This window comes from Cyprinodon variegatus, unplaced genomic scaffold, assembly GCF_000732505.1.
Source record: "Cyprinodon variegatus isolate N-32 unplaced genomic scaffold, C_variegatus-1.0 Scaffold11, whole genome shotgun sequence".
Taxonomy (NCBI): Eukaryota; Metazoa; Chordata; class Actinopteri; order Cyprinodontiformes; family Cyprinodontidae; genus Cyprinodon; species Cyprinodon variegatus.
In genome coordinates, this window is record NW_015150464.1 from 897,652 (window position 1) to 918,765 (window position 21,114).

Consider the following 21,114-nt stretch of genomic DNA (forward strand, 5'->3'; position numbering starts at 1 on the left):
CTGAGAAGAAAGTCGGAATTCTGAGAAGAAAGTCGGAATTCTGAGAAGAAAGTCGGAATTCTGAGAAGAAAGTCGGAATTTGAGAAAAACGTCAGAATTCTGAGATTAAAGTCAAAAATTCTGAGATTAAAGTCAGAATTCTGACTTTTTTCCCATACTAAACTGAAATAAAATGTAAAAATCAGTTAACTTTTTTTTTTTCCAATGGCCCTAATCCTCTTCCGTAAACGACAGCGAGAAAGACGGACATTAAACATAAAAACCTGCGGCATATAGTCCGGTGCAGCTTGTATATGTACAAATCATGCAATTTAGCTTCTGCGGCTTATATTCAGGTGCAGCTAATAGTCTAAATATTACGGTATTTAATGCAAAGCTCCCTTCAATCATCCACAACAATTTACACATCCCTTCCCTAAAAAACACACCATTTCCCAATTAGATTTATCATTGAGGTGCTAAAAGAAGAAGATTCTAGTGTTCTTTTGTCCCCTACAACATTTGACTTTAACATTTTTCATTAACATTCCAACTTTATTTACAAAACCCTAAAAAACAACAAAAGCTGGAAAAGTTTGGCTCATATCTGCAAACTATAAACACATAGAAAGAAAGCATATCTATAAAAGAAAAAAGAATCAGAGATTAAACAAGATGAAAACAAACAAGGTTTGGCTATTGTTCAAAGCCAAAGATCAATGAATTGTGTTTCATTTTTTTTGTAATTTGGCACATATTATGAAAGGTTTGAACTACTGTTGCACCGATGCAACAGTAGTTTTTGTTCTATTTTTTCATAATGTTAAAACAAATAAATTTTGCATCTGTTTGTTAACATCTGCTGTCCTTTTCCTCGCACCTGTCTTGGAGTGGAGGTTCCCGGTGGCCAGTAGATATTCAAAAGGTTTGGTCAGATCTGATCCCATGTTTAACATCTTCATCACGTTCTCAGTGCTCCATCCATTGCCCAGTTTAGACCCTCGTTTGTCGAAGCCCAGCTTTACGGACACCAGCCACGCCGTCAGTTTTTCCTGTGAACGTATCGGTGGAGACTTTAGGAGGACGAAAACAATATTTCGGCAGTCATATTTCAGATTTTACCATGTCATTAATGCTTGATAATATATATATATATTTTTGTTAGTCATTTATCAGCATTTTAAAATGTTAATTTTCAAAGTTTGGGAAACATTTCCAGGGTGATCGACCATAAATAAAAGCTGAGAAGCATGGACAGAAGAAAGGAGGGGAACACAGAAGGACTGGGACAAGGAATAAAACGGGAAGAAAATAAAATGGGTTAAAAACGAAACGAAGAGGAAATATGCAAAAAGGAAAGGATGGAGGAAATGAAGAAACTCCTGGGGCAGGGCAGACCACCGTCCTGGAAATAAATGAAAACTACTATGGGAATCTGTGCTTTATTTAACTGTGGTCAATTTAAAGCAGACCGAATGTAAGAAAAAAAGATAAGCCTCATTTACACTACCTTTTTGAAACCGTGCTGAGATCGGTCCGAGCACAGTAACAGAGATAACTGTTGAGTGTAAATCGCATACACAACTGAACCGGACCGCACTAACATGCTACTAGTTCATCAGTAGGGCTCGGCGCGGTTCAGTTCGGGCTCAGATGACAAAGAGCGCATGAACGGACAGCGTCATCTCCTTACAGTCAGCCTCCGTAACCAACAAAAAACTTTTGACAAATTTCAGACATTCATAAAAATACCAGCTTCCCTGCCATGCCACATGATTTCCAGTGATTATTCTGCTCAGCGGTGTGATGAACCTCAACGTCTGTAGTTTCCTGCGTCTCTAAGCCCTCATTAGACTATCGTTTGTCTTATCCACTTCCCAAAAGCCAATCTGTCGATTATATTTATTAATTAATAATTGGATAGTAAAAGATTTCTTAAAGAAGATTTTTTACAGAATTAGACCAAGTGAAATTAAAACTTTTCAACTTGAGGTTCTGGATAGAGAACATTGACAGAAGAAACGTGTTCTAAGTGGGTCGCTCTGTCAGCTTAAGAAACTTTTTAGAGTCTCTATGCTCCAGTTAACGATTAATCTAGTACAAAATTACACGAGGATTATTTGAATAATTCCGATTTAATTTATCAGGATTATTCTGATGGTTTCAGCTCTAGATGACATAAAGAGGAATGAAAGGAACCAAGGAAGGACAGCTTTGCTCTACTTACAGAAACCAACCAGGACCCAGTATGAAGCTGAAATGTTGAAACTTGCCTTTAGAAACATGAGGTAGAGCTGACCAGGAGTGAGAACCTCCTGGCACATCAAGCTGTCCGGATTCTCCTCCATGCACTCCTGTTTGGCATACGTGAAAAGCTTCCGGGTCATGAGACAAAGCAGGTAGAACTTTTCTATGTCAGACTTCAGGTGGATGCAGATGCATTCGCTGCACAGAAAACACAGAAACATTTAGAGTTATGATGAAGTTCTGCACGTCAATGCTGTGGATGCTGCAATGACACGCAATACTGGACATCATTGACCTCTGATACCTGCATTTATTGATAAAATCATCTTCTGTATTAGAGAAGGAGGCTTCAAGTCCTCTTAAACTCTCCTAATAGACATTTGCATTGACTGTGGACAGCAGAAAACCAAGGGGACCGACACCGGCAGAGGATATGGAGATTCCAATCATCACTGAACGTGAAAACTTCTCACTGGACTTCAGTATAAATAGATTATGTACCTCTACACTTATCCTCCAGACTGATCATTTAAATTAAACTCAAACTTAATGTTCATCTAAAAAAAGACTGCAGCACAGAGCAACTGCCTAGTTATTTTCCCTTTAGCCCGAGTAAAGTGATTTACACTTTTGATGCATTTTCATCTGTGCATAACGATCATCTTAATTGCATTTTCTCTATTTTTAACCAAATGTTTTCCTTCCACTTAACTTTCTATGCGTATGCTAGGAAATACAACTTAGTAAAAATCCCACTGATCCAAGAGGAGTTGTTTAGCGTCTTGGGAAACATTTTCAGGTTTGTGTGGTGATGTTTGAAGGGTTTGGTGTCTCTACCGCCCCCTGGTGGAGGAAACCTTTGATTTTATTACTTGTTTGATTGTTTTTACTTTCAGTTTATTGAAAATGGCAGTTCATCTTTTTACATTTCCAAAGATATTATTCTTTTATTAGAAATAAAACAACAGTAGTGATATTTACTGTTGTTTAGGGTTTTTTTAATGATTATGTGAACCATTGTCCAGGAGGATAATACTAAGGAATGGATCTGACACTCTATGCATATGCTAAGAAACAAAACTCAGTAAAAACCCCACTGATCCTAGAAGAATTATTTAGAGACTCAGGAAACATTTACAGATGTCTTTAGTAAATTTTGCAGTTTGGGGTCTGAATACCAAATAGGGCTGGGTAAAAAAAATTGATTTAATCGATTTTTGAATAGATTCCTTTACGTTTTTGCAAAATCGATGTCTAGGGAATGAGATCCGATTCATTTTATAGTGACATTTACATTCAAATAAGCAGGAAAGATGCACTCAAGATGACTTCAAGCCAGACAGCTGCAAATATACCCAATAGGTTGACTGAAGACATTAACAAATGGGGGCTGACCAGAAAACACCCTGTAGTTGTTAGAGACGACGCTACAAATATGGTCTGTGCATTAAAGATAATGCAGCTCATGCATGTCTGCCGTGTCACGCCTGCTTGCTCGAGTGAGGCTTCACTTTTTCACTTTTCACAAACAAGTTTGCACTTTTGAGACAGTTTGGTTCACATCTCATGTTTAAACTGTCTGATTTACAAGTTTGCACTTTGTGTTTAATGTGACAAGAAAAAACAAAATACATGAGTATTTTGAAACGCAGTTGAACCACTTTCATTATTGAAAAAACAGATTGAATCAAGATCAATCGATTCAGGACTTTGGCGAAAATATCCAGCCCTAATAGCAAAGCTCCCTAAATTCAACCTTTCGCCCAATATTCTAATTTTCTGACACTTAAATCTGTTTTTATAAAAATGTCACCATATAAAATGAAAAACTAAATACTGAACTTTACTTGCGATGATCGATTTTTTGCAATATAATTGTATTTTCCGCAATGTTACAGCATAATCCTTGCAGTTCTTTATTACAGCAGCAGATTTAAGTGGATATTTAAATCACCAAAATGAATAAATCATCATCATTTATGTGCTTACTTTAAGAGAAAGTTGGCGCACTGTTCGTTGGTGTACCACTCCGGTAGGTTCAGCTTTACCCTAAAGCGCTCTCCCAGGTAGTCGAGCACCTTGCTGCGGGTGGTGCAGCTCTCCTCCGACACCATGCGCAGCATTTCTGACACACAGGTTTTATAGAAGGAGTTGTCCTCACGCCCTTTGATCAGCTCCTGGTAGATCTGGAAATCTGTGAAGTCTACCAGCGCCTAAGGAGGCAGAACAGAGAAAGGCGTCAAAAGCGGAAACTAAGATCTAGGAAAGATGGAACAAATTTAAACAGCTTGATACCTTCAGAGCAAAGCCTAAAGGGAGGAAGAAGAGCTCCTTCTGGTAGATGAAGTTCAGCATCACGGTGCCGTTTTCCAGATAATGAAGGTTCATATTGATGGCAGAGTGCTCCTCCCTCACGCAGCGCATAGAAATACCTGCCAGGAGAAGACAGCATTCACTGTTTGAGGAGTTCCCCTTAAAAATCATGGAGCTTTTCCCACAGTGAGCCCCACATGTTTACCATACTGGGTGTATCCCTGTCCCCTGCTCTTCCACTTAGGTCTGGACATGGCAATGGGATAGTTCCTCCTCGGCATGATCAGCATACGGATCACCTTCTCGATCCCGTTCATGATGAAGTAACCTCCCATTTCCTGTGAAATTCAATTCTCAGCATCATCCTGCCACCACCATGCTTGTCTTTTTTTTTTTTTTTAAATACTCCTTTGTTTTCTGGTCCAGACCTTTGAGAAATAGTCACTTTTCTTCATTACTTTCAGATTTGTTAAATATATAAACCACTACAGCTTCAAAGCAGGATGCAGCCATTAGAAAACTTTAAACTCAATGTTGTTATTGTTAATATCTATACAATAGGGCTGGATCATCTTTTTTGTTTTTTTTTTACTTTTTATTGTCATGACCCTGTCACAAGTACAGGGCAAAGAAATGAACTCTCTGCATTTAACCCATCCCCTTAGGGAGCTATGGGCTGCCATTGTGAAGCTCCTGGGGAGCAGTGTGGATTATCTCACTTACCTTCGATAATGTGCAGTTATCTTATAATGTATGGAGAGCCATTTCAGCCAAAATTAAATAAATAAATAAATGGGTGAAATAAATAAAAAAATGAGTAAAAATAAATAAAAAAAATGAAGAAAATGAGTGAAATAAATACAAATTTTGTTAAATAATTTAGCCTTTTCATTAAACCAATTTTTTATTTATTTATTTTTCATATTATCAATTTCCCAATTTCTCTTTTTCATTTATCTATTTGTCATTTATCCCTTTATCCATTTACCCATTTTTCATTAATCTAATTTTCATTTAACCACTTTTCAATTTCCCTTTTTCCCAATTTTTTTAATTTATTTATTTTTCAGATTATCTATTTCTCAATTTCTGTTTTATCTATTTTTCATTTATCTATTTTTCCATTTGTCCATTTTTCATTTATCCCTTTATTTATTTACCCATTTTTCATTAATCTATTTTTTAATTTAACTATTTTTCAATTTCCTTTTTCCATTAACCCGATTTTCTATTTCCCAGTTCCATTAATCAATTTCTCATATATCCCTTTTTTAACTTACCCATTTTCTTTTATCTATTTTTCATTTACCCATTTTTAATAAATAAATAAAAAAATTGGCTTAATGAAAAAGGGAAATTGAAAAGTGGTTAAATGAAAATTAGAATAATGAAAAATGGGTAATGGATAAAGGGATAAATGACAAATAGATAAATGAAAAAGAGAAATTAGGAAATTGATAATATGAAAAATAAATAAATTAAAAATTGGTTTAATGAAAAAGCTAAATTATTTATTTTACAAATTTTTTATTTATTTCACTTATTTTCTTCATTTTTTTTAACTTATTTTTTATTTATTTCACCCATTTATTTATTTATTTAATTTTGGCTGAAATGGCTCTCCATATAGTTATCTTATAATGGACTTAACAAGATGAATAAATTCATTTTATTTATATAGCGCCAATTCACAACACGTGTTATCTAAAGGCACTTTACAGTTCACCAGATCATACAGTCAAATTGATTCAAAGATTTCTATCTAAGGAAAACCAGTTGATTCCATCGACTAATTGACTCAAACGCAATCCCTTTACACTAAGCATGCTTGTAGTGACAGTGGAGAGGAAAAACTCCCTTTGAACAGGAAGAAACCTCCTGTTAAAGATAAAAACTCTAACTCTAATAGGACTTTTATAGCAACGATAAGCCAACCTCTGCTTCTTCGTGATGCTTTACGAGCTCTTTAGGGGACAGGCCATGGAGGTTGCATAGCTGTGACTTCACCATGATCGGAACCTGGCCCAGCGACTGCTTCACGATACCTTTAGGAATTCCGTTAATCGCCCAACTGACGTCGGCCTGAAACGACACAAAGCCCACACAATCAGTGGACAAACCTTTCTGTTAGGATCCTCATCTGAAGGATGCTTGCTGCTGCAAAAGGAAAGGAAATAATCCCATCTTACCACCAGCTTCCCTTTATAGGAACATCTTCTTCCCCGACACTCTGCAGGGAACACCTTCATCTCTGTGCAGACGCTCCCCTTGGTGACCACCGGGTTGTGAATGGTGGCTTCCACAAATGTTAGGGTCACCCTGTCCTGTTTGAACATGAACTCCAAGGGTGGGATGGCCTAAAAGAAAAAAAACAATCCAATCTGTACAGTCGTGTTTGGAAGGGTGGAAAAAAGGCAAAACAGGAAGGAAGTGGCGTGCATGATGGAGGCAAAAAGAAAAGCATTACCTAGGAAGAAAGGAAATAAAGCAGGAAGATACCAATGAAATAGAAAAGGACAACTTTTAGAAAGCAAACTATTAAATAAAAGTCATTTTTTATGTCATTCACATCTAAATGAACATAAATAGACTCTTGTCATACGTTTACAGAGCCTAGTTTTTTAATCTTATCCCTGGAAAAATAAGGGACACTGCATGTTTGATTGCCTTTACCCCTCCTGGGGTGGTGGTTCATTTTTCCAGCCCTCATTTGTGTGTGAAATTATTTCTTACTATTTGACTCAAATCTGATTGAATGAGATGCATATTTGTGAGTGACATGAACACTTGGAAAATTACTTATTATCCAGAAATTCACTTTAATACAAAATAACAAACTTTGTTGGATAAAATAAGTGTCTTAAACTTAAGCTTGTCCTGCTTAACTTTAAAACTGTAAAAATGAATATGAAACAATAAATAAATAGTGCAGATTTTTGTGCAACAGCAAACTTGTGCAAACCTGTAAAGATATTTGTGCCTTTAATGCAATGACTGCAGGCTACAGTTGAAAAAGAGAAAAATTATCAGGAACAACTTTACCGTAAGTTTTGTATCTAAGGTGCCCTTGTTTTCATTAGCTTTTTGTTTACATTTTTTTTACTCTCACAGTAATACGGGACAAAGTGCGTTCCTTGCTTCTATTTCTAAATACAGAGTGATTCCGTAATTGAACCCTCGGTGGGACTGACCTGAACCACCCGTGTGAGTCCCTCAGTAACAGCCTGGTTAAACGACTCGATGTGAGCTTTGGTCAAGTCCTGCACCGCAGCATGCTGTTTGTCCTTCAGTTTCCCGAACCCTCCGTCCGTCAGGTTTTTCAGACTCGGTCCTGGAGGTAAATTCGTCCACTTATCAGTAAACTCCATTATTGGGCTTCCACTCCTGAGCTTGTTTACCACATGGGCCCGCTGACACAGGAAGCACGTGTCTGAATCACAGGAAGAGGAGCTCGAAGGTTTGCTGTCTCTACCGCCACCTGGTGGAGGATATTATTTTTTACAATTTACATTTTCAAGTAGGAATCTCCACTTTTCTTACAAGAAAGAGAAAATAGTTGTTATATACAGAGATCAACTTAATTTGTTCAAGGCAACAGAAATAAATAAATAATAATAATAAACAGGCAGTGATATTACAACCAATGGAGACATACAAAACTTAAAAAAAGAATTCAATTAAAATAAAAAAGACAGACTCATTCAGCAACAACACAGTTCCTTTTGGACAAAAGCAAAAAAATTGTCATATCACCTCTAATTTATTTCAGCCCAAATTAAAGAATAATGCTTACTTTGTGTGTGTGTGTGTGTGTGTGTGTGTGTGTGTGTGTGTGTTTTGTATTTTTTGTTTTGTTAATTTATCTTTCATTATAATTCTGTTATATTCGACATATGTAATTATATATATCTTTGGATTTTCGATTTTTTTTTTCTCTCTTTCTGAAGTGTATTGCATAAACTGAACATCTGTTTACATTGAAACTTGAAAGAAAAGAAAAAAATATTAAGAAAAGTGTTAGGAGGTATGATTGACTATATTTTGTGATTTTTTTCATACTGTATTGTTTGAGTTTGTCATTGTTACTGTTCAAATAAAGTTATTAAAAAAACAAGTCAGTTCCTTTCTTCTTCTTCTTCTTCTTCTTCTTCTTCTTCTTCTTCTTCTTCTTCTTCTTCTTCTTCTTCTTCTTCTTCTTCTTCTTCTTCTTCTAAGTAATAAGGCTGGAGTTTCACTTCCACAGAACCACACAGAACATGGAGGATTTTATTTATTCAGTTGTGTCAGATGATGGAGAACTACATTTTGACAAGCTCATTATTTAATGATTTTTAACTAACACTTGTTTTATGTCCATTATTTATATGTTTGAATTGTGTAAATAAATTGTTGTTAAAAGTCTTCTTCTTCTTCTTGTGAAGTTTTATAGCGGTTGGTTGGCAAACTAGTCAAAGTGCATTACCGCCACCAACTGATAAGGAGTTACACAAGGAAACAGGAAACAAGACTCACCCCCAGAAAAGAAAAATAATAATAATGAATTAATAATATTTTTCCGAACTGTTTAATTTAAAGTTGTTGTTTTTAACCCTTTAGCTTTTTTTTTTTAATTTTTGCACCACTTATGTTTTCTAGAATCTCTTTGTCAGTTACTTTTAGAGGTCCAATGACTCCCCAGCTCATCCTTTTGCTCTCCACCAAGCTGCACTGAACTCTTCTTCCCTCAATCTTGTTCATTCTTATAGCCTTGCCTTGTTGAGGCTGTCTCTGCAGGTTATTAACAGGTCTCCATTATAAATTATTCTGGCACTTCGGACATCTACAAGTTTATTTTGTTTTCCTGTGGAATTTCTAGATTCATCACTTGACTGTTCTGAACTGGCTTCAATTGATCTCTGTTTTTTCCGCTTTTTCTCATTTATTCATCCTTGGATTTCATTGCTTGTTTGATTGTTTTAACTTTCAGTTAATTAAAAAACGGCGGTTCATCTTTTAACGTTTCCAGTTATGTTTTTGTTTTATCAGGAGAAATAAAACAACAGTAGTGATATTTACTGTTGTGTAGTTTTTTTTATGGTTATGTGTACCGTTGTCCAGGAGGAGGCGCTGTGAGCCCAGTCATCTGCAGTGGTTTTGGTTTGTAAAAAACGATTATTTTGATGCTTTAAAATATTTCTTTACTCATTTCAGCGTAAAGTAGTTGTTATTATAATGTTTGTGGAGGAGAAAAAAGACTGTGTCCCGCTGTATTACTCAGGCTGCGCTACAGCGTCTATTCACAGGCGCGATCCCACTACTGAGCGGCACGGGGGCTTTGACCTGCTCCGTTTCCGACCTGGGCCGGTGCACCCCTCCTTAGACGACCTGGTGGTCCCGGGCTCCCCCAGGAGCACCATATCGATACCGAACTTAGTGCGGACACCCGATCGGCATAGTGCACTGCAGCTCAGAGCTCCTGAGCTCAAACGATCCGCCAGCCTCAGCCTCCCGGTAGCTTGGATTACAGGCGCGCGCCACCGCACCCGGCGATGAACGATCCACTCCAGTGGCCATTTAACTCTGAACATAATGACGTCATTGGACACATTAGCACCATCTAGTGGTTGAAGAGAATTAGCCGAAGGCATTTCAAGACTTGCAAATCCTGCCCTATCGCTTTTTGTTGATTGTAGAGAAAGATTGTAATTGTAGAAATAAAATAAAATTCTCAGCAATTTTACCTAGAAAAATAAGAAACCTCTTTTGAAGAATTTAATTCTTATAGCTCACAGAATTCAATCTTTAAATTATTAAATTTAAAGATGTTATTCAATTAGTTGAATAACACCTTTTTAGACTTAGAGACCTTAGACAGATTTTATTTGTCATTTTGGTTACACAAGTGTAAAACGAAAATAATTTTTTTTTGGGAACAGCTCAATGGACAATTTAATCTCTTTAAAAGTGCAGCCTTGAAAGAATAGTAACAATTACTGTAAATTTACAGTTCTAAGGAATGTGTCAAAAGTACGGAAGAGGATTAGAGTCCACAAAAAAAAAAAATTAACTGATTTTTAAATTTTATTACAGTATAATGTAAGAAAAAAGTCAAAATTCAGATTTTTCCTCACAATTCTTATTTTAATCTCAGAATTATGACTTTAACCCCAGAATTCTGAATTTTCTAACTATTCTGACTTTGATCTCAGAATTATGATTTTTTTCCACAATTCTGATTTTAATCTCAGAATTCTGATTTTTCTCACAGTTCTAACTTTAATCTAGGAATTCTGACTGAATTCTGACAGCTAACAAATGTTAGAATCCAGCCATGACCATGTCTGTTTAGAGCCTAGCTCTCTTGTTTTTATCACCTTCTGCTCTTTAATTAATGAAATCACCAATGACCCCTCAGGCATGTAAAAAGTCCACCAATGTGTTACTGGCCCTATCAAACAACTCACATCTTTGTCAGTGAAGTTGAGTGCTCCCACATCTCTGGAATAATCCAGGGGAATACTATTAGCAAACCTGCCTCAATCTTTTTTTGGACCAATCTTTATTCAGACATTGATTGGGAACAAAAATGGCTGTTGCCAAGAAAGTATTTTGTCTGAAATGAAGTACAGGAGGTGTCCTTTAAAATTCTACGCAGGTGTTATCCTGTAAATTCAGTATTGAATAAATATATTCTAAATATTGATTCTCACTGTTCCTTTGGTCAAATTGAACAGGAAACATTAACCACCTTTTCTGGGAATGCTCTTTCAGCAAAAATATTTTGGTATGACTTCAATATTTTTCTTTTTTTTTTTTTTTTTTGTCGGAAATTTAATTTACTTATTCCTTTGAATGTTAAACATGTTTTCTTTGGTAGTTCCATATAATCCAATAATTTTATTCTGTCAGTTAAGTTCCACATAAATGCCCGTAAATTTACTAAAAAACAAACTCAACCTCACTGTTTTTAGAGCTTATGTAAAAAGATTTTTTGGACTCTTTAAAAATGAATTTAAAGGAACGTTTCTTGAGAAATACAACAGGAGAGTCTTTTTGCAACTCACACACCCCAATATCAGCTAGGTCACACTCAACTGTATAAAGAAAGCATTTTAAAGCATGAAAATCGTCTGTTTTACAAACCGAAAGCGCTGCAGATTCCTGAGCTCACAGCGACTCCACCTGAACATCCACCATGCAGCCTACATCAAAAAACTACAACTGATAACACTTTACTTTCTCTGGTAACCTAAAAGTAATAATTAGTAAACTTTATTTCTATAGTAAACTTTATTTCTTAATTTCTTAATTCTTAATTAATTATTGAAATCTATGTTAAGAAATCAAAATAAACCCCTAAAATACGTTAAATCCTACTTTGTAATCTGAAAATCCTTATGAAAGAATTCAGAAAGAGTAAAGAATCTTAATAGCTATATAGCTTTATTTAAACACGTGCATAAAAGAAGCAAAGTTATAAAAGCAATTGATTACTTTAAATCCTTTAAATGAGCTATTTTGGCACATTTTGCCATTTAGAGTTTATCTGTTTTTTACATCTTCCTCACTCATATTTTATCACAGATATTAATTTCCTGTTAGGGGATTTGTTAGTGAAATATCTAAAAAACATGTATTTATTCATTCAAAAAAGAAAAACAAAGGAACAAGTTGTATTTGACTTGATCTAAGCACATTTATTTATTTTTAATTTAAAATAGAATTAGAGGAACAGCAAAGATGCATTTAATTATAACCAATCTTTCATGGAAAAATGAACGTAGTTGGAAACTAGTGTATATTTAAGAATGAAAAAAGAAAATACCAATAGATCTGTCATAAATATAAACATAAGGTTCTCAGTGTGTGGCTTATATTCACCCCCATTAAGGTAAAGCTCAGTGGAAGGAAAGAGAATAAATAACATACTGTAAAAATACATGAATAAATTAAAATAAAAGATGGTGTAAAGATGGACCTGACTTGGATGGACTGGATTACAAAAAGTCTAAACTGTGGCACAGGTCTAAAGATAACAAAACAACAATCTGCATTAAAACACAATAACACACCACAATGTCAGAATAAATTTACTTTATTACATTACAATGTACAACATCAACTTTGTTGGTTTCAATTTACTGCAATTTAGAAAAATATGGTTTGGATGAATATATAAGCTTGTGATTCTGACTAGTTTTGAGCGTACTGCAGTTCTATTATATAAGTTTTTATTCGTTTATAGAAAAATAACTGGCTGTGCTCTAAAAACGGAAATATTCTAAGTAAATTACAGTGCTGTAAAATATACATTCACAATTTTTGTGTTTCCCAACCATTCATTTATTGTCTTTAATAAACTGTGTTGGTGTTATTTTGTGCAGGAAGTGAAATAAATAGGTTCTGTTTTCGCTCTGAGAATCTTCCACGAACACGTCTAAACATCAATTTTTTGAGCTGAGACATACTTGGGGAATGCATCAGGATTAAAAACTGAAATCATCCAGTTTGCTGCTAAATATTGATAAAATTAAATGGGTTTTAGAACGGCCTATTCAAATTCTATACGTACATCTATTAGATAGGCTGTTCATGCAGCTGATTTAAAACAGCTCACAAGTAACAGTTGGCATGGGTCAGAAATGTTAGTGAAACAAAATGCAATTTTCCTGATATAACTGTTGTTTAAAATTTTTATTAATTTAATTGAGACCAAAGCAATAACATAAAATAGGCCAACTGCTATCAGCTGGTTAATTAGCTGTGTTACCTGCTCAGGTAGCCAGCATGCTGTTGGCTGCAGCCCAGTGTTTGACATGTAGAACTTATGGCCGTTGTTCCTTTAATTTCCTTATTATTTTGTCTGGAAATATTTCTAACGAGACAGATTTCTCTTCCTTGTAAACAAAAAATTGAAAAAAAAAGATTTTGTCTGGAAATATTTCTAACGAGACAGATTTCTCTTCCTTGTAAACAAAAAATTGAAAAAAAAAGAAAAGAAAAAAAAAAAACAGCTCACAAAATCCTTGCAAGTTGATGTTGTCATCTATCTCACATCCTAGATGTGAGTTAATGTTACCAAAGCTGATCCAAAGAGTTATAAGGCTTCTAGGGCTGTTAAGAGTTAATTAATAGCAAAGAAAGATTTAAATGAACCGCAAAACAAGAAGCACTCATTCATAACCCCTTAATACATGCTGGTTGTACTGATTTAAGTCTGTCTTTTACTGGTTAAATAACTTTTACTGGTTAAAAGTAAATAACAAACAAAAAAATACACAAACTTGTAATTTATTTCTATTCACTATATGTAACTTTCTAAATCATTGAATTGAAAACATTTTTGCAAAAAGATAATTTTTGGTTTTGGGGATGTTTTTTTGATGTAAAGCAATTGGTAGAAACTCCAATGCTTATGTTTCTTCTGCAAACTTTAGCACTAAATTACAACAGCAGAAAAACAGAATATATAAATCAGATTGGAGTGGTATACTGTTCAGAAAAGTTTTTTTTTTTAAATGCATTTAAAATAAGGCGAAAAGGCCTTTAAAAAAAAACTTTAAAAGCTAACGTTAAACCAGTTTTAATGCGTTATGACTCTAAGAAGCAGAGTGTTCCACTTTAAACAAATACCATGACTCATCATGCAGCAGCTAAAGGTCAGAAACAACATTCATCACAATAAACGACACAAAATGGTTCAGTTTGCACAGAAATGCACAATAAATCATCGAGAGTCTAAGACACATCAAATATGCAAAATGCAACAGGCTGTTAAACACACACAGACACACAACCACAATCACATCAACACGACTGTTCCAGCACAGGCACTTAGTGGACTCACAAAAAACTAACATTTACAGTAACATTTAGAAATACTAGGTTTTAAAGCTGCTAATTTCATATTTCATAATTTCTGAACTTCTGCAGCAGATAGGATGGGGAGTCTGAGGCCCAACGGAAACGTCGATGGTAGAAATCAGCTGAGGGGGAAGAAAAGAGAAAAGAAATCAGCTAATTTTTCAAAGTTAACCAATGATGTGGAAGGAGAGTCAGCGAAGAATGGATGTAGATCTATACTCTCTTCCAAAAGCATAAATATTCTAAACTTTTCCACTTTTTGTCAAATATCAACCTCCCCCTGCAGTGTGTTACATCAGGATCTGTCAACCAACATGAAACAGAACAAATTAGAAAGAAAATTATCCAAGCTTTTTAGTCCTTTATTTACCAGTAAACTGGTTATTATTTGTTATAAAATAACCCTGGAAAAATGATCTAGAAATAAGTAAAAATGTCTTAAATCAAGTGTATTTACCATTAATTTGAGAAGGTAAATGCTATATTTTGCCAATGGAATGATTATTTTTACTCTTAAAATATGATAATTAGATAATATGCACTTGAAATAAGATAATTCAATTGTGTTTTCTTATTTTAAATGTAAATTGTCTTGTTCCATTGGCAAAATGTCTCTTTTTCCACCTCAATCCAAGAACAAATGCACTTATTTTAAGAAAAAATGACTGATTTAGATTTCGATTTTTTTCCAGTGAATAACTTATATGCATGAAATAATTCATGCATATAGTATGTATGAATTGCATACTATATGCTTACCCTAAATCAGGGGTTCTTAAATATCAGTCTATAACCCCATAAATGACTTTAAAACGTACTGATGACCCTCTAAAAATGTATATAATTATCTCATTACATACTTAGTTGTAAATACAGAGTTAAGTTATTATATTCATTTTTTTTATTTATTTTTCAATTACATTTAATTATTTCAATAATCATTTTATTATTTAATTGTATATCTAATATTTGAATCATGTATAAAACAAATAAATACCATAAATGACTAAACTTATGTCATCATGGTAAATTTACTTTGTGGAACCTTCACATTAATTTATGTCATGATATATTCTTTCTGACCCTCTTTAAACCAGAGGGATGACATCATATTGATTGTAAAAACCATCCTTTTCCTGTGAACCTAAAGCCTAAATACCCCAAAATAAAATTCAGACCACCCATCAACAAATGAAGTCCATCTGTTTGTAATTTCATCTCAGCATAAAATTGTCTCTGAAGGTCTGAGACGTTTGCAAAAAGAACATAAATGAAAACCAGCATCATGAACACAGCTTAGGAAAGAAGATTTGGAGACGTTTAAAGCAATAGCCCGAACTTTAAACATCTCACAGAGCTCAGTTTAATCCATCACATAAATGTAAAGAAGGTGGCAAAGCTGCAAACCGACCGAGTCATGGGCTTCTTTTTTTAAACTCAAAGCCTGGATAAGGAACACCATCATCAGAGAAGCAATTTAGCAGAGACGGGCGGAGATGAGACATGCTCTGAGCTAAATTTTGGTTTATTGTGTGATCTTTCCTGCTTTACAAAGGTAGGATGCAGCTTGACAAAACCATAATGGCAATTATTTTACATCTAAGTAGTATGCAGTTCTTCATATATACACACATCAATTTCAAACAGATGGTATTGGCCAATATTGCACAGCCAGGTATCGGGTATCGGGGCCAAAAAATGGCATCGGCGCAGCGCTAATTAAAACCTGTTAGAGGCTGTAAAACAGCTTAAACTTTGGTTCACCTTCAAATTGAGCCAAATAACAGAATGATTTCATGCATATAGATGTGTTAAAATGGCCTAAAGTCCAGAAGTGAATCAGTTGAAAAATGTTCCTACTCAAAAGCAGCAATCTGCACCATACGGTTTTTACTTTAGCATTATAATTGCTGAAAATTTATAAATGACGCGATGCCCATTTATGAGGAGGGATTGCTGTAAAATTAGTAACATGCTGCAGCTGGGTTTCCTTAAAACTGTCCACTTAGTGGCATTGATGCTGGGTCCCTCTGTATGAATGGACTGGATTAGATCTCTATAAAATTCAGATCTGTTTTCTCTAAAATGAGCGGTGTGTTCATGTTTGAAATTAAATTCTCTTCATTTTGTCGTACTTGCATAAGAATAACTTGTTTCAATATTTGTCATTTCTAATATGTCAGCAAAATATTCCTTTTAGGGCTGCAAGTAACGATTATTGCAGATCGCCTAATCTGTCGATTGTTTTTTAAGTTTCCTTAAAGAAGATTATTATTATTTTATTTTTTTGTTGACTGTATGATCTGGTGAACTGTAAAGTGCCTTGAGATGACATGTGTAGTGAATTGGCGCTATAGAAATAAACTGAACTAATTAATAAATTAATTAGTTAATTAAAAACTAAAGAAAAAAGTGGCTCATTATTTCAAGAAATTATCTTTATTTAAATATTTCTTGTGTTGATTCTCTCTTTTTATTTTGTTTATTAGCAGTTAATTGGTCAATTTTTCTGTCATCAAGAATTTAGATCTTTGTTAGTATCTCTTATATATTTATATATACTCTTATATACACTGTCACTCCATCTGACAAAAGAATCTCTAAATGGTGGACACTCTTTTTATCGAAATTTAGTAAAATCAAAGATATTGGTTTACAAAAGTGACAGAAATTTCCCTAAGGGGACAGTCTCCCCAAAGGAAGACTTTTTTCTCCATTCAAAAGACTGCTTCATTTTAACCAAGGCCAAAGTTCAAAACTGGAAGGCTTAATTCTTTGTTTTTTGTTTTTTTTATTTATTTATATATATGAAAAAAAAAAAAAATATATATATATATATATATATATATATATATCAAATATTTATCAAATTAAATGAGCTGAAACGAAAACTTTTCCAATTGATTGAATAGAGTATATTGACATATTGAGAAACAAAAACATTTTTTTTTTTTATCTTAAATGCAAAATGTTTATATTGATTTTTTTACAGTGTTGGTATAATTACTGCTCTAAGTGAGTCGCTCTGTCAACTAAAGGCATGTTTTAGAGTCTCTACACTCCAGTTAACCATTAATCGACTAATAAATTAGTTGATTTTATTTCAATGATCAATTAATCACGATTAATCCGATTAATTGTTTTAGCCCTAATTCCTTTCTATTGTTCCCTTCAGCAATTCAAATGAAATGAGTAGAAATGTACACTCACTGAGAAGAAAACCAGCAGTTTCACAGTGAAATCAGAGCCTTTATAGTCAATTTATTTAATAAATTAACCTTTACTTGGAGTGTTGGTTAGGGTCAGATACGTCTAAAGTGGCCGTCAGCTCTATTTTTCACATTTACTGTTATTCCCTTACAGGAGGAACCTTCATCTGAAGTATTTTTCCTGTTTTCTTGTTCCTCTGACTGGAAAGCGACTGGATCCTCTGGTTTGCAGGCCTCCAACATCGGCTCCTTCTTGGTCCTCACAGCCCAATGCATTGACTGCAGACACAATCAGCCTGTGTCAGAAAACAGCAGCTGGAGAACGGCTGAAAAACTCCACAGAGTGAAGGCGATACGTACAGTTTTAACTGAATCATTCAGGGCCTGCCATTCCTGGAATGGGATAGAGACGCCGCTTCTTTTCCAGTGGTCGTAGTTCTTCCTTTTGGTTTCATCACATAAAACCTCTTTGGCTTCTTGCAGCTTTTGGAAATCAGTAACTGTCGAGATCAAAGGAAACAGAAGAGTCTTATTGTGAGTCACGTCGCTCACAGAATCAGGAGATAATAATTACCTCTTCCTCATTAAAAATGATTTGCTTTGAAGTCAAATCATCATAAAAAGGGGGGGTAGAAAGACAGATATAAAAACATGAAAATGGTGCCAAATATTCAGTGATTTGCAAAAATATTCACATCACATGAACTTTTTTCCCTTTTTGTTGTTACCGCCATATTTTATGCTTGTATTTTAATTTGATGAGATAAACCATCAAATTGTTCCACCTGGGGAAACAGATTTTTGGGGTTCAGGGAGCTGAAAATATGGTTTCCCTCAATCTGATTTCCACATCTAGAGACTGAATTGTTTTGCTTAATATTCTAAAGCTCTGTTGGATTGGACAGAAGCCATTAGTAAAACTTAATCTCCCTGGTCCAACACACCTAAATCAAACGGCCACCTCAGTCGAAGTCAAGTTCTCCAGAGTCTGCAAATGACCTAAATATTTGATTCAGGTCAGTAAAAGTAGACATTCCTGATCTTAACCATCAAACTGTATCTCCGGTTGTGCATTTAAGATCCTTGTCCAGATGGAAAATTAACCTCCAACAGGTTTTCTGACATGATTGCTTTCCTTTCAACCTTTATCCATCTTCTTATCACCAGCTAATCCTTCGCTGTTTAGGAAATCGATCCCACGGCATGATGCTGCCATCACTGTGTTTCACACAGTGCTTATCGCAGGTATGACGCAGATATTATGGATTTATGCCCAATTTTGAAGCTTGGTCTGCGCAATGTTATTCCATGCAACAACTAGCTAGGATTGTGGTTGTTTGTGTGTCTGTTGATGAGCTTGTTTGCCGTCTATAACCCCTCATTCAATGCCAGACAACACACAGTTCACCTGTGAGTATTCCAGAAAGACAGGCCGTGGCGCTGCATGTTTTGGCTTCAGGTGCAAACCAACAGACAGAGCTACAAACTAGCGCCCTGCATGGTGTCTAGGATAGTGTCTGATGTGTGCCAGGCGTTGTGGACGGCACTACAGCCAGAGTGTCTGCCATTAGGTACCAAACAGGTTAACTGCGACACGCACGCAGGCGACCTGTTCACCTTCTTCCAGTTATTATCCTTGATGGCTTTTTACAAACTGTCAACAGAACCCTTCATCCTCTTCCAATTACTTTTTTCCCTACCACTCCGCTATAAAAGCCAGATTTGAGGAAAAGCAACTAATATTTGTCCTCTCAACAGATTATCACCTGAGCTGTGGAGGATTGCAGCTCCTCCAAAGCTACCATGAGCCTCTTTTCTGACCTTCTGAGGTGGTTAATTTGTTTATGTGGATGTTGGATTGGTATTTCTGCAGTTGATACATTGATCTCTATAAAAAATGTACAGCTCAGGATGCTGTCTTATTACTTAAACCTGCTTAGCTCAGTTCCTTTATCTTTATTATGATGTCTTCTTAATAAATGCTAAGAGAATATTTAATCATGCATAGTTGAACTATTAAATAACAATATGTTAAAGCAACTTGCTGAATTTCCCAGGTAATGATTGTGAAGTTTGATGTTGTCACCTCACAGAAAATGGATTTTATATTTACCTGCTGTAGGGTTGTCAGGGTGTTTATCCGGGTGACACGATAAGGCTCTAATCTTGTATTCATTGAGGATCTGCTCAGTCTTTAAGAGAACATATAGAGACATAAAAATTATTCAGATAATTAAAAAAAAAAACAGATTTCCTAAGATTCTTGTTTTAGTGAACCTTGTGAGATGTTTTCATTTGGCTGACTTTGTGACAAACTGAGTATTCTTTGTTAAAACACTAGAAATCCTCATGTGATCCCTTCTAGGTCCAGGGAAGTCTGCTGCTTTCAGGTTATGCTTCTGCATTACTCCCTATATTTACTCTCCATATGTTTTCCTATCATGAATGCAGCTCTGGAACAAACTTCCAGAAAACTGTAAAAGTGCAGAAAGCCTGAGTTCCTTTAAATCAAGACTAAAAACACATTTGTTTTAGATTGCCTTTGACTGTTCTAGTTAAACAGTTCAACTGAAACATCATTAGATCAACTACTTTATTTTCTTTAGTCCAACTGTTTTCAATGTTCCTTTTTGTTTCTGCATTTTTAATTTTATTTAATTTTTATTTCCTATTTGCTTTGATTCTGTTTTATTTTCCTATATTTTAATCATGTAAAGCACTTTGCATTGTCTTTGTACTGAATTGTGCTATACAAATAAATTTGCCTTGCCTTGCCTCTTGTCAGCCCATTAATTATCACTTTACACAAAAACAGCTGCAATACAATAGGGTTTTCTAGATGCAAAGCAACAGGTTTCACAAAAAGTCACTATTAACCGCAAACATGCATTACATAGTTTATCAACAACCATTTAGTTACTTAATAATTAATGATTATTCAATATTTTACATCTTTACATTGTTTTTCATCCTTAAAATAGGTTCTGAATGTGTAATATGTCAGTCACTGACAGCTTACCGATGACAGTTCATCACATCCTAACAATCCATAGTAATCTTCCAAGTCCTCCTGTTTACGACCAAAAATAGCCTCCATATCCGAGCTGTCAGGGAAAGAAAAAACACCTTTTAAGTCCCTTTTTATCGCAACCTGGTGCAGCTGCGCCACGCTGCAGCTGATTAGTTCAGGGACTGCTGTATCTCGGCTTTCCCTCAAACTGGTACAGTAATTAGATATTTATGCTCTAACTACAAATATACTCAAACAGCTATAAAAGCCAATCTAGAGCTCTTCTGTGGGATAAACGTGTATGTCCCCTTTTCTTTCATGTGACGCATGTTACATTCAAGTTTTTACGTAAAACCTCCCCCCTGACATCAAAACGATGCGCTGGTGAAGTTTCTCAGTCATCCAGGTCATAGTCATTAAAAAAAAGTAAAAAAAAAACAAAACAAAAAAAAACAATCTACTGGACTTTGTTTCCAAATAAAGGAGACAAAGTCCAGTGGATTATTATTATTA

The 21,114-nt window shown here is 35.0% G+C and overlaps 2 protein-coding genes across 2 annotated transcripts in view; both read right to left on the bottom strand.

Annotated features, from left to right (window-relative positions):
- Positions 1 to 7,944, bottom strand: part of polr1b (polymerase (RNA) I polypeptide B) — a 19,303-nt gene extending 11,359 nt beyond the window's left edge. The window contains exons 1-8 of the mRNA XM_015381159.1: positions 7,731 to 7,944; positions 6,729 to 6,896; positions 6,475 to 6,621; positions 4,745 to 4,877; positions 4,522 to 4,658; positions 4,216 to 4,439; positions 2,253 to 2,424; positions 860 to 1,031 (exon numbers count right to left, since the gene is read on the bottom strand). Coding sequence (XP_015236645.1) covers positions 860 to 1,031; positions 2,253 to 2,424; positions 4,216 to 4,439; positions 4,522 to 4,658; positions 4,745 to 4,877; positions 6,475 to 6,621; positions 6,729 to 6,896; positions 7,731 to 7,907 — 1,330 coding nt within the window. The 5' untranslated portion in view covers positions 7,908 to 7,944. The remainder of the gene's footprint in view (positions 1 to 859; positions 1,032 to 2,252; positions 2,425 to 4,215; positions 4,440 to 4,521; positions 4,659 to 4,744; positions 4,878 to 6,474; positions 6,622 to 6,728; positions 6,897 to 7,730) is intronic.
- A 5,916-nt stretch (positions 7,945 to 13,860) lies between these two features.
- dnajc12 (DnaJ heat shock protein family (Hsp40) member C12) lies at positions 13,861 to 20,924 on the bottom strand. The gene is made up of 5 exons (XM_015380390.1): positions 20,611 to 20,924; positions 19,705 to 19,783; positions 17,952 to 18,091; positions 17,744 to 17,870; positions 13,861 to 14,504 (listed from the first exon to the last, which is right to left on the bottom strand). Exons 1-5 carry the CDS (start codon positions 20,686 to 20,688, stop codon positions 14,422 to 14,424), a joined length of 507 nt encoding a protein of 168 aa, XP_015235876.1. The 5' UTR covers positions 20,689 to 20,924; the 3' UTR covers positions 13,861 to 14,421.
- Positions 20,925 to 21,114: the final 190 nt, after the last annotated feature.